This window comes from Castor canadensis, chromosome 9 (assembly GCF_047511655.1).
Source record: "Castor canadensis chromosome 9, mCasCan1.hap1v2, whole genome shotgun sequence".
NCBI classification, from domain to species: Eukaryota; Metazoa; Chordata; class Mammalia; order Rodentia; family Castoridae; genus Castor; species Castor canadensis.
The window spans coordinates 99,150,369-99,164,614 of NC_133394.1; the positions used below are offsets into that span (position 1 = coordinate 99,150,369).

At 33.3% G+C, this 14,246-nt stretch overlaps 1 protein-coding gene and 1 pseudogene across 1 annotated transcript; one reads left to right on the forward strand and one right to left on the reverse strand.

The window, feature by feature from the left end:
- The window catches only part of LOC109674816 (UDP-glucuronosyltransferase 2B4-like), a 722,912-nt pseudogene that overhangs the window by 115,386 nt on the left and 593,280 nt on the right, over nt 1-14,246 (forward strand).
- LOC109703165 (UDP-glucuronosyltransferase 2B15-like) lies at nt 1,050-14,235 on the reverse strand. The gene is made up of 6 exons (XM_020188344.2): nt 13,465-14,235; nt 11,863-12,011; nt 9,227-9,358; nt 6,570-6,657; nt 5,362-5,581; nt 1,050-2,477 (listed from the first exon to the last, which is right to left on the reverse strand). Exons 1-6 carry the CDS (start codon nt 14,186-14,188, stop codon nt 2,198-2,200), a joined length of 1,593 nt encoding a protein of 530 aa, XP_020043933.2. The 5' UTR covers nt 14,189-14,235; the 3' UTR covers nt 1,050-2,197.

Sequence of the window (14,246 nt, forward strand, 5' to 3'; positions counted from 1 at the left end):
CAAGAATTGCAAAGAAAATCTATGCTGAGAAAGTCATTAGTGCATTTCCAGAAGGTTATTCATTAAAAATCATATATACACTGTTATTTGGATTGGGTAGTATATATGGAGAGTTTCCTCATTACTTTAGGAAAGAGAGCTGCTAAAACTATTCCAGGAATGGGGGAGGGGAGTTAAAGGCAAATGATGGACAGGGTGAAATCAACTATGATATATTGTTAGACTTTTGGTAGATGTCAAAATGTACCCTAGTACAACAATAATAAAAATGTATATGCAAAATGTTTTCCATCTTTAAAATATATATTAATATAATAAAGAACACTAAGGCATTTTTCAATTTTACTTTACTTTTAATTTTTATTTAAGTGCATATATATATTCAAAGTTTAATTAAAAAATCATTGTGTACATATTTTCTGGCTATTACAATCATAATTAGTTTTATTAATAAGCATTTCTTTTTCTTTGTGGTACTGGAGATGGAACTTGCTAGGCAAGTGCTCTCCCACTTGAGCCACACCCCTGTTCTTATGCTTTCAGTGTGTTTTTCAAGTAAGGTCTCCTGCTAACTTTGCCCAGGCTGGTGTAGAACCATGATCCTCAGGTTTTTGCCTCCCGAGTACCTGTGACTACAGTTGTGTACAACCATGCCCAGCTCATTCTTAACTTTTTTATATAGAAGAGTGCTATAAACATATTTTTCATGTGTCAAAAGCCATAAGCATTTTTCTCATCAATTTAACTATTTAAATCTATCTACTACCAGACAGAACAAGTGTGCTTCCATTGATTTCTTTCTTGACTTTTGCTTGCTTTGCAGATTGTTCTGAGTCCAAAGATTACAATTGCAGAGATTTAAGGATAGGGTAGTGGAACCCCTTTGCCATTTAAGTTTGTCTCTCTATCAAATGGCCTTTTATTCCATCTATAATGTATTTTTCTATGTGTTGTTATTAGAGAATTAACAAAAACATAATGTGAATAGTGGTTTTCATATACTCACTAATGAGGTATCAAAATTGCTGGAAATAACTAGATAAAGGAAGGCAAGGAAGAAGAGACCGTGTTTATTAGGAGAGAAATGTAGAAAAATACTCTCGTGGGACCAAACTAAATTTGCAGAAATCCAGCTAGCATTCTGATCTACAGCTACACACTTTTTTTATTGTTTGTGTGTGTGTGTGTGTTTGTGTATGTGTGTGTGTTACTATTTAGCTGTATATTAACTGAAGCAAAAACAGTAAGTTGAGAGTACTCAAGGCCATATTTGGAAAAAAAATTGTTTCAACTTACTAAGCCAAGATTTTACCAGATGCCTGGTATAGGTAGGAAGCCTGTTAGGACCACCATGAATTTGTGAAACAAAGAAGAATTTCTTAAAAAATATTTTGAATTTCAGTAGGAATGTACACTGTTAACCGTCATATAGCACAAAGGAGTTGACAGAACACTGTGCAAAGGCCTTAGCTAATTTCTCTTGGCTTCTGCCTGTACTAATAATGTTTTTTATTCCTACAGAAGACCACGATGTCCATTTTCTTTGCTCATGAAAATGTGATTCTTCCATATTGTAAATGTACATTGTGTAATTTCCCCTTCCAGGCTATTCTAGTAATTCTCTTGTAATTTTTCATCTACGTATAGACCTATTCTCATCTTTGTTTCTCCCAACTTCACTTTCTGTTACTCACATTTTATTTCTATGAAAATCTTGGTCTACTCTGTCTTATTAGGTATTGGGTTCATTATATATTGAACTCTCTTTCCCTGTTTCAGTATTTTGAATAAAATCTGTCTCGTCACCTTTCAAAAAGGTCTTTACCTGATTTTATATGACAGACACAAAAACAGTCCATGTGATTGCATATTATTAGAATACGTTTCTGAAAATTCTCAGTAAAAATATTTGGTTTCCTTCTCTTTTCCAATCAATAAGCTGGTATTTCATTTAATGTAAAATTTCAGAATTATGATAGATACAAGTCAGCACTATATAACATTATTTAGGAATTCTGGAAATAGACATTAATTTATTGTAGTTTAACTCATGTAAAATATATAGGAAAGTCAGGTAGAACAAAGTCTTGTAAAATGTGCAAAATAATCTTTGCCACATCTTAATCTACATGCTCAATGTAATGAAATATTCTCACCTATCATGATCTTAGAATAGGTTCTGAGACTTCAAAGAGCTCTACTCCATCTTTTTCTTTTTCCCTATCTTAACAAACTTTTGATAGCCAAATAAGCAACATTTTATGACAAGGAAAGTAGCAGTTGCCACACAGGCCAGTAGAAATCCAATCACATCCAAAGAGTAGTACTGGTACCAGGTGAGGTTGTGCGCAAGTGGCTTCAGGTGCTTGGCTCCTTTGTGGCGCATGACAAACTCAATCCAGAAGACAGCTCGATCCAGGGGCTTCATAGGCTGATCGTGGTGAATGATTGATAACCACATAGCATTCTCCTTATAGCTAAAGGAAAATCAAATTGACACCAACTTACAGAATGAACTACAAATTGTAGATATGTGAATTTTTGTGTGGATGGTAAAGATGAGCACATAAAATGTGCAAAATCCAAATTATTTTCTTAGTGATCATAATGTATTAGTGAGTATATAGGCCACAACTTATTGAACACAAAGGATATAAACATGAAAAGTCTAGGAGAGTATAAGTATTTCTAAATTAGACATTGTTGTCAGTTAAAACACTAAGGCAAGATGAAATAAGAACTATTATTTGAAGGTATAAAACTTGAGTTATCCAGGAAGCAATTATTAAACTACCTGTTGAATCAAGTTCAAAATAATACTATGATTTAGAAACTGAGTGCATGCCTAAGTCAAGTCTCAGGCACAAAATATGGATAAATTACATGATGAATAATTTTATCAATAACTTTTATTTACCATTTAGCAGTGATTATTTTATAACTATAGAAGTGGATTGTCTTCTTTTAAATCCTGATTGTTTTACTTGTCCCTTAGTATTAAATGAAAAGATTAGAATAGCTGCTTTCTTCTTACCTATTGTAAGAAATAATGTGATGATTATTAGAATTCTTGGAATTATTCTCATTGTGATAAAAAATCGCATAAATGTTTGCTATTATTATTGTTTTTCCTGTTAATATTGTTGTTTTATAATATGAAGAAGAGTCAACATTTTACATTAAAATACATTGGATTGCTGAAAAGAGGTAACTTTGAGTGTTGAAATGATTGTGGATCAATAGACAAGGAGAAAGTGTGCATAGGGACATGGTTTATCATACCTAAACTCCAAGTGCTGCAGCATGATGCAGTTGCAATAGCAATGGAGGTAATTTCTCTTCCTGTTACTTAAAAAACCACTGAAAGACTGTTTATCAGATGAGGAAACTAATCTGAATATGCTTTTGTAATACAATAGGTAAAGATATTCAGAATATATTAAAAACTAGTAAAATGTGTATCACATGATGAGATCCAATACGTATTAGCTAATTAAGAAATCATTCTCAGCATAATCTATTAAACCCAAAAATGTAGAAAAAATTTGTGCAAAAAAGACATATGTTTACATCAAATCAGCACAAAAACAAATTGATTTTCAAAAAAGAAATGAGCCTGATAAGGTATTCATCTGGATGACCAATATTTATACAAAAATTAAAGTAACACTGTTTTTCAAATGTGGCTTTGGTACTATTTGCATCAATACACTTCTGAACATAATGTTTTCTTTTGATGTCATTATGAAAGGAGGAAATACATTCAGAATTTTACTAATAGTAAGAATAAAGTGGTACTGAATAGTGGAAATTAACATATATACTGCAAAAATTTGGAAAGCAAATCTTTTTTTACTTTGAATACTTTGATAATTAAACAGCTATATTCTAAACTACCTCTTTTAGCATAATTGTTTTGGTGAGACATCCACAGCTCTAAAATCAAGGAATATGCACATATTTATAAGTAGTATCCTCTGTTTACCACATTTTAATTAGGTAAATTCAAAACCCCTAATTGTTTACTATTTATCAGTGATGAAATTCAAATATTAGCATAGAAAATTTGGGAAACATTAAATACAATAGGTATTAGATATTTGATTATGTCTTACTATATAATAAGTGAGGTGATAGATGTATCCTTGTGACTCTCCACAATCAGATCTGAATAATTTGTAGGTATCCTGTAACATGTTGCATATGTAAAATATGCACAATAACATTTATCTTAAAAATAGCATCTAGTGAGTCCTCATGAAAAAGAAAGTCATAACTCTACTGAAAGTTAGTGTTGTTGTAACATTCATCTTTCCTTGATTCTTGTTTTCCTAATGCTTTCTTGTTGGAGCCAGCAGTGGGACTGTGCCTGTGTGATTTAGCATTTGGCGTTGTGAGAAAACTCCAAGAAACTGAGACAAAGGTCTCAGGACCAGACCTTGCCTGTGTGATTTGGTATCTGGCCTTGTGAGAAAGCTCCAAGGAACTGAGGCAAAGGCCTCAGGACTAGATGTCCAAAAAATATCAGTGCTCAAGGTTCCTCAGATGGCTTTGTGTCCTTCAGATGTAAATAAGAAGATTATGCTGACCATGTGCTTCTCCTGCCTCTCTGTTCCCGTTTTAAAAGAGACATAACAAAGAGTTACTTTTAACTGTGCTTGCTTGTACTGATGTATGTAAACTTGACACCTAATACTTGGCATGCTTTTTCTGACCACATGCTCTCTGTGAAAAAACAGCTTATAAAAAGCAGAAGTGATCTTCAATAAAGTGGCTATTGAGCACAACTTGATAGTCCCCCCATCTTTTTCAGCTCTGGTCACCCAGGTCCAGCTGATAACAGCAACACTTTCTTATAATATTTGGCTACTAGTCATTTCATTCTATTTATGAATTTACTCTATACTTAATATTTTGACAAATTTTTCCACTAAAAGCATTGGAGGTATTTGCTTTTAACCTAGCAGTCCAATGTTTGAAACAGGACTATCACGAGTTTCAAGTCTGTCTGAGCTATATCACAAAACAAAACCATAGAAAACACGCACAAAATACAACTTATTGTAACAGTTATGATGGGTTATTGATGATGTCTCATGGTATTAATCAGCTCTATACTCATTATTTTCAGGCTCAAACTCATCTCTGCTACCTTCATGTGAGAACTTATCTATAAACACTATGTAGTCAAAAACAAGCAAGCAAAACAAATATAAAGAAGGAAATGGGGATGTAGCTCAGTGGTACAGTGCTTGCCCACAATGTCCATCTACACACACACACACACACACACACACACACACACACACTCATACACACCCATATGCACGTATGCAAACAAGCACAAAAGGTTAGACTCACCTAGGGTTGTTAATGACGGTCTTCAATGCTCTGAGCAAATCTGCACTTGACAATGTTTTTATCTCCAGTCCAATGGCTGCTCCTTTTGCCACCATGTGTGCAATGTTATCATGTTGATCTCCAAACAAAGGAATACCCACCATAGGGATCCCATGATGGATTGCCTCATAGACACCGTTAGCTCCACCATGAGTTACAAAAGCTTTGGTTTTGGGATGACCTAGGATAAAGTGAATTTTGGTAAAATTATTAATTATAAGTCTTAGGAATAAAATAAGAAATGTATGATGAGGCACTGAGAAGGGCAGTCTTTTCTGGACAAAAATTATGAAAGTGCATTTAATTTGTTTTCATATCTCAGAGCCAGAGGCACCTACAGCCACCTGAGAGGTAAGTGAAGACCACACGGCAGAGGTGGTGTATTGAGACTTGGGAGAAAAGCATATAAATTCCAGTTAAATAGATAGAAAGGGAACATATGGATAAGAGAAGCCAAGTCCCAAAGAAAGCCTGTGTGCATGTTATAATATGTTTTCTTAAAGATATAGTACATTAACTCCAACAGGAATATTGTCAAAAGCTGCAAGGAGAGGTGCCAGAATTAGAGAAAGAGTGTTATTATTTCAAGATAATATGTTAATGTTTTTCCCATAAAACACAGAATCATTCACAATAAAACAAGGTTATTTCCCCCTACCCCCAAGTAAATTGGAAATACATCTACTTAAGTGGAAAGGACAGATATAATAACGGAATTAGAGGAAGCAGGAACAACCCAGGATATTATACAACATTCTCTGTCAGTGGTAACTATCCTGAAATATTAGTGATCTAATATTCAATATATATAATGACACAATATACCCTGACTCAGCACACAATAAAGGGTAAAAAGAAAAAAGGATAGTACTTGGTGGTAGAATGTTTGCCTAGCATGCATGCATAAGACCCTCTTCAATCCTCAGTCTTGTGGGAAAAAATAAGCTATATAATTTAAAAAAAAATGATTCTCTGTTTCTGACCATGAACAAGGTGACTATGATAAAATGGCAATGGTGTATAGTTTACTTCCTTTAGGACTAGAAAATAAACATAAAGAGATTGGTTTTATTTTTAAGTTTTCCAGTAACAAATGCTTGTTTAATTTGTTTCCAATTATGTTATTATCAACTGTATTTGTTTTCAGTATTCTTTCTCCAGTGTCTTACCAAGAAGGTCATTCTGGGGGAGCCAATTGTACAGCCGAGTATTGGCTCCTAAGGTGGCTGGTTTCTTGCCCTCAAATCTCCAAAGAACCTGTGAATTGCAGTCAAGACGTTATTCCAGGTTTCAAATTTTAAAGTGTAAAATTTTAACTTTAGAGACAATTGTCTTTCATAGGACAGATAGAGAAATGAAGGCTTACTAATGAGATCAGATGAGAAGTGAGGACTTCTAACAACTATTAAAACACTGAGACAAAGAGAGTACAGATATATGCTATAATTGCTTTTATATTCAATAAAGTTGACTGCAGTCATTACAGTGACTTGGACAAATGTGGTAACAAATGATAAATGAATGTATTTAAGAAATTTTCAGGCAGTCATAATTCTAAAACAAGATGCAGTAACAAATTACTAATGGTTTACATCTTTATTTCAATATATTTTCACTAGTTTGACTTTCATTTTCTAATTTCAATATTAATCTTTTATTATTTTCTTTTTTGGCACTAGTGGGGGTCAAATGCAGAGCTTCATGCTTGGTAGGCAGGTGCTCTACCACTTGACTCACTTTGTGAGCCCTTTCTTATTTTGGGTGTTTTGGAGATAGGGTCTCTCAAAGTATCTCAAACTATCTGCCTGGGTTGGCTTTGAACTGAGATCCTCCTGATCTCTGCCTCCCGCTATGATTATAGGTGTGAGCTACCAGTACTGGGCTAATTATTAAACTTTTTAAAGTGATGGTAAAATTTGATTATATTCACATGCACTGTAAGTTTTTTTTTTTAGAGTTTGATATTTTTTGTGTATTTCTTTGTTTATGACAAATATTTCACATCCACAGTTTTCTCTAGTCAGAAGTTCTTTGAAAAGATGGCCTCTGGCTTGGCCACAGACAGAATAGTCATCTGACTAGCTCCTTCTGGCACTGGATACACAAAGTGAAAGTTTTAAATTCATCATTAAACCTTCCCAAGACCTTGTCACCTTCAAGCATGTTCATCTGAATGGACACGTGGTCCTTAGCAAAAATGCCATGGGTGCTGGCAGAGCCTTTCTGTGACAAGTACAGTTTTGCGAACTCACCAGTGTTGTTCTACATGTGTGGAGGAAACTATTGCCTTCTCCACCGGCACATACGCAAAAAGTGAGTTTGAGTTTTTAACATGCAAAAAATCAAATCTCCTCATGAGAAATCAATTACTTCTGCTTAGGAATTACATAAAACTTGTTTTAGAAAACAAATTATTAGTCACCACATTCATAATAAACTGCAAGAGACATTTTGAAAAGGAATCAATAATGGTATCACTATTGTTACAAATGGAAGTTCTTTAATGATAGCAAATAGAGCTAATTTGCAGTTCATAAATCATATGGCTTTTGAAAATATCCAATGTTTTAAATATGCTATATTTTTTCAACTGACCACTGACACTTTCATGTTAACTGCAAAAGATTCACAACAGAGATTAATATGGTTTGCCGTAATAAACACATTCCACACCTAGTCCTCAAATAAGGTATTGATTTTAGAAATTCCAAACATCTTCATAAACAGGAGTATCATTTATCCATGTTTAACGTCTATTTGTTAAATGTAGTTTTAGGTTTTCAGTTAAAAGCAAAAACCAAAAAAACAGCATACATGGTTATAAGAAGAAGGATGTAGCTGACAGAAAAGTTAAAAAAAAAAATCAGAGATTAAAGTTGGATTATATATGATAAAAATTCTTGGTTTTTATTTTTTTTTCATTTCTGGGATTTGAATTCAGGGCCTAATGCTTGGTAGTCAAGTACTCTACTATGTGATAGAACTTAGCTCTTAAGTAGGGCACTTGAAGCACTTTCTGGCTTCCTAGGACAGGTTTATTTCTGTTTGACTTTCATATTTTCCTTTCTTTTCCTCAGCTGAGAGGAGATACAATCTAATGGGTCAGAAGCCAAGTCCTTGTGGGTCATATTTCATAATGCCCAGGGTTCACTCTAGGGACAGGGCTCAGTCCACCCTTCTATTTACACTTCCTGCTCAGATATCAGCAAGACCTTATCCAAAAGGGCAAGCTGTTTTTCTCTGTTTCTTAATTTACATGACTGAATAGACACATTCAGCACTGGTTAGTCTTGGTTTTCCTTTCTAGGAATAGCCCCCTTACTTGTACTCTAAATTGACCTATACCAAAATTAAGCCAAATAATGAGGTAAAGATAACACAAGAAGTCTAAACTACATGATGCATTTCAACTTTTTCAGTAACTGTTTAGTGTTATTGTGATAGCACAGTTGTTAAATAATAAGTAACTCTGTTCTGAAACATCTTTAGTGTACTCAGTGGCCTTAAACAATCTTGCAAGGAAAAGAAGAAATGACTGGGCAGATTTGATGATTTCTGTGTACACTTGCTAGCAATATTGTGTTAATATAAAAATTTCACACTGATTCTTAACTATTTTTCTTTCTCATGACAACATTCATGTCAAAGTTATTGTCAATCAAAAACACCTTCTGTACTATTTTATCATCTGCCACATTTATCTTTGTTTTTAAACTAGCTAAGATAATTAGAACTATCAAAACAGTTTACATTTTATTGTAACCAGACTCTTCCAGAATTTGTGACTCCTTCAGTAGTTATCCACTGTTCAATTACATTACCTAACCTTTTGTGGAATCTGTGCAAGGGCTGATGCAATAGAATTGGCCCTTTCTTCTGTTATGTTAGGTACCATTGATCCCAGGGTAAACACCACAATGCCATCTTCTCCAGAGCTCTGGACAAAGTCTTCCATTTCCTGTGAAGAAAGAATTTTCTCCATCACAAAAGAACAATAGCAGAGTTTACACTAGTGAGAGGGTGGCTATAAAATCTACAGAGGTAAAGTCAAGTCTTATCAGGAATTATTAGAGGAGTCGTAGTGGCAAAATACACATAAGGCAGAATTTTACCAGCACAGTCTTGTTTAAGTGTAAATGTAGCAGTGCTAACCATGTTCATGTTACTGTGCAACAATGTTCCATTTTCTTCTTGCAAAACTAAAACTCTGTAGTTAATTAATATTTTGTGACATATGTTTAGAAAGCTGTAATTCTCATTTGTATTATTTTTCTACCAGAATAAAATGTAGTTTTATTCTATTTATCTCCTTTTCCCATTTGTTTCCATTTAAGTTTCCTATTTTGGCCTGTTTTGTATTATTAAGGATTCTTTAGTGAAATTAATTTAATGATGTGATATATGTAAATTATATAATCATTCCTAATGCTAGCTATTTAAGTTACTTTCAATGTTTCCTTTTACAAACAGTTGTTGCAAATATTGATTCTGCCCATCTTTATTATTTTTCTTTGTTTGGTTTCAAGTGAGTATCCTATATAGCCAAAGGGTACATTGTGAAGACTTGGTACAATTTCTAAGCTTTCTAATTTTTTGGAGGGATAGAAGTCATATGAGCTTTACATAATTAAGGGAAAAGAAAGCCATTTGGGACAAGACAGATATTTTTAACATAGAAGAAAAAGACAGACTTCACATTATTTGAGTTGTTTCAAATCTTGTTTGTGCAAATTAATAGCAATTGATATTATTACTAATTATTGCCATTACATTGAAATTCTTTCTTTTCCTTGTCTTCCTTCTCCTCTTTCTCAGTTTCCCATTTCTAATAACCTTGACTCACTCATTTTATTCAATTTTAGAAGTTTATTGAATTGATAATTTTCAAGCATAAGAAGTTCATATTAATAACTTACAGAAACACGGCCTCAGCTTTTGGACTTCTGAAAATTATGCTATACATAGTTTAAAAAGTTGGATTTTTACTATTTAATAAGATTTTAGTTTTATGTTGCTGCTAAAAAAAGGTAGAGAAAAAGAAACTCTTAAAAGATAATACATTATAGCAGTAAAGAAAGCTACTTTGTATGTGTATTAAAAGCATGATATCAGAGGGTAATAGATAATAAGGGACATACTTTCTTAAGAGATATTATCACAAATGCTGACATAATTCTTTTGTAATCCAAACCTATTGTCTTTTTTCAGAAATAAATGGTATAAATTATTAGGTGCTCATCTGTGGTATAGATTTTCTGTATGCTTCAGTAAGGCAGCTATGATAACAAAGGAGAACTTGGCTGAGGGAACTTTACTGTGGTGTCCTATGGACTTGGCATAAATCATCAAACACCTGTCCAAATAAAATAAACCATAGTAAGCCATCTGTTTTTCTCCTAAAGTAAAACTCTGATATCTCAAGTAAGGAATGGTTTAAATGCTATAGTGAGGGCAAGGAAATGTTGCATTAAATATCACAATGTATCAACTTGTAAAACTATTATATGTTAATAATTTTTTTTAAAGAACTCAATATGAGATTTTTCTTTTGTTATATGAGTAGGTCTCATCATCTATATGAACATTGTAGTCTAGGTTCCATAATCTATTCCCTGACCTCTTATAACAACATCCTAAATGCTCCCCCTTTCCACAGTATAGCCCCTCAGCAATACAACCCAGAGATTATCTTCTGAAGGCTTTTTTAAAAAGGAACTTTGGTCATATAACTCCCTAGCACAACTTTTTTTCTCTGACTTTCTAATGTCCATATTAATATTTGAAATTCTTTCTAATCTGGGGGTTGTGAATGGTAATTCAATTCTAGCAAAGTTGGGCTCTTTATTATCCTTCTTTCTGGTAAACTTTAGTTTTGGTGAATTGTTATTTTCCTACTATTATTTGCTTTTTCTGTTTATATCTTTCTCACTATCATCATTTGACCAATTCCTGCACAATGTTCTTATATCATTTTCTTTCAATGACTCTGGGAAATTATCTCAGTTCTTGGTAAATGGTCTCTTAACATTGTAATCCTTCTTTTCAAAAATATTTCTACTAGATATTATTAATAAATTATAGTCTATCTATCCAAATGGAGTATAAGATGGGAGGGTTAAGACAGAAAGTGTCTATGCTGTTTCTCTGAATATCCAATACTGACTGCTGGTGTATGCTAATAACTTTAAAATTTTTGAATGAATGAGTGATGCTAATATGCTTAATAATTAAGGCCTTAATTTGACTGACTCTGTTCTGAATATCTCCAAGACCTCCCACATTGTTCTATAATTATAACAAAATGCAAAAGCTTATGATGGTTTAAAAATTCATTTCCAATTAACAGTGCTTTATATGACTTCCCATATCTCTCTAACTCTAACCAAAACTTTGAATGAATGGTTTAGAATCATTTTCTTTGAAAATAAAATGAAACAGAACTAGCAAGAGGAAGATATTTACCTTAGGCAAAGGTTTGGCAGGTTTACAGTGAAGTCCTCCAACAAAATCAATATTTGGTAAGGTTGGGCGAGGAAATTCCATATCCCAGTAAGATCTAATGAGCCACATTTCTGCTTTCCCCATGGTCTCAGCTAAGGTTGTAGGTTTTCCTAAATAGAGAAGGAGGAAAAAAAAAGTAAGTTAATGACAGAAATGTCACTCGAATGCATTGATAAATTAAATATCTTTGTGTATAATCTAATTTACATGTGTAATTTATTTTTGTTTTGCAAATTTTATGTATGTGTATGTTTATGTGGCTGAAAGACAAAATGGAAAGAGATTATATCTCTAATGTCACCTCAGTCACTATGCGTCTTTAAAGTAAATTACTATATAATTAATCGTGCACTTTTTCTCTCTAAAGCTTCAAAAGTACCAGATGCAAAAAATAAACAAAAAAACAAACAAATGAACCAAAACAAACATTCTGGATCCAGTTAACTATACTGTAGTCATAAAAATAACTTCACCACGATTGTTCAGTCGATAGAGTTTTTACAGTTTAACAAACTGGTCCTTGATCCTCGTTTTCCAAGTAATCAGTGAGCTTTATGACTTTGGAAAAATTTCTGGTACCTTCTGCTTTTTGTTCATGTTAGAAGGGTAAGGTGAATGTGATGGAAATATTCTGTACACATGTATGTAAGTGGAAAAATGAGACATGCTGAAACTATTCCAGGAAGCAGGGAAGGAGTTATAAAGGAGAATGATGGAGTGGAGTGAATTCATTGTAATAAACATTGTAAATGTCACAATGTACCCCAGTACAACGCTAGTAAAAATAAAGTATAAAAAATAATATTAACTAATTAGAAAGAAATGTCTGCAAATATCACCTGGAAACATTTTAAAAATAATGAAAGTAAAGGTTTGTGTTTATGCTTAGTTGTGGCTGATTTTTTTTTAAAAAATTAAACAACATGACTTAAAACAGTACAGAGAAATTGCATGTTAATCTGACTTCATAGGATTTTAGGCCTATGAAATGGATGAATGGAACGTACATAACAAAGGAATGCAGTCATGAGAAACCTCAAGATATAGTTTTTGAGTTTGTGATAAAGCACTTTATCTCTCAAGAGTGAAGAGACCCTTTAGGAAATACAGACAAGAACATTTGATTTGAAATAAGGAAATTAATTGACATAAGGAAAATAATTTCCTTTTTGCTACATACACGGTTATACTGAAAACATACGTAACTTCTCAATCTACAAATACTTATTCATCAAGATATTTGGGAGATGTCTAGTGACTTTTTATTACAAACAACAAAATACTAAAAAGTATAAATGTAATTACACAGAGAAACCTATGTGCTTCACCGTCTAGTTGTATGACCTCCTAGAATGTCCTTTTCAGAATTGGGCCACTGACTTCTCTAACCCTATAAAGTAAGCTTTACCACAGTCTTTGTGAGATTGGTAGACATTGTCATACTTTATTTAATCATTTCACCAATAAAGGACAAATTCTTCTTATTTTATATGCATAGAAGAATACCTTCAAAGTCACATGAAAGTTCAGATTGTAGTCTACCCATAAAAATACATGACTTACCTAAAATTTCACTATACAACTGATTCCACTTCTTCTCATTAAATGTCTGGAACCAAAAGTCAAAATAAAACATGCATATCATATTTTGTACCCTCTCCATAAATGTCATTTGACCACTTAATCCTGACAAAATAATAGGTACATAAGAAGGAGGGACCAGAAGTCCTCCGCTGTATTTTTCAAATGTGTACCCAGGAATGAAGCGGAGACTGTACACAAAAGGAAGTTTGAGTATCTCAGCCAGCAGCTCACCACAGGGACCAATGGCATCTGCAAGGAGGACATCAAATCTTGACTCTTGTAGCTTTGCTATAAGTTTCTTGTTTGAAGCTGCTTCTCTACAAATAGTTTCCCAAGAATCAGAATATTCCATAAACAGTTCTTCCAACAATGGAAAATATGACAAGCATGTATGTTTTGGGATATCGTAAGTCCACATCCTGATAAATTCCATGTAGAAAGAATTCATTTCATCTTTATTGAAAGATGAAGGAAAAGTTTCAAGTTTAATATTAGATGGTTCATTGATATCCACAATAACTGCAGAAGATGGTCTCACAACAGTTACCTCATGACCCCTCCGTACAAGTTCATCCAATATCGTCTTCAAATTCATCCAATGGCTATATTCCATTGGCCAAACCAGCACTTTTCCACAACTTCCAGAGTTAAAGTAATGACTCAGCTGCAGTAACAGCAGAAATGGAATCCATTTCACAGCCATCCTAGTTAAAAGAGGACTCCTTTCAAATTGTGTTCCCCCTGTCAATTACTTGTGCTTA

Coding starts and splice junctions, on each gene's coding strand:
- LOC109703165 (XM_020188344.2), bottom strand. CDS start 14,188: ATGGCTGTGAAATGGATTCCATTTCTGCTGTTACTGCAGCTGAGTCAT. Junction 9,359..11,862: donor CTGCCAAACCTTTGCCTAAG/GTAAATATCTTC, acceptor CTTTCTTCACAG/GAAATGGAAGACTTTGTCCA. Junction 6,658..9,226: donor TTGCACAGATTCCACAAAAG/GTTAGGTAATGT, acceptor TGCAATTCACAG/GTTCTTTGGAGATTTGAGGG.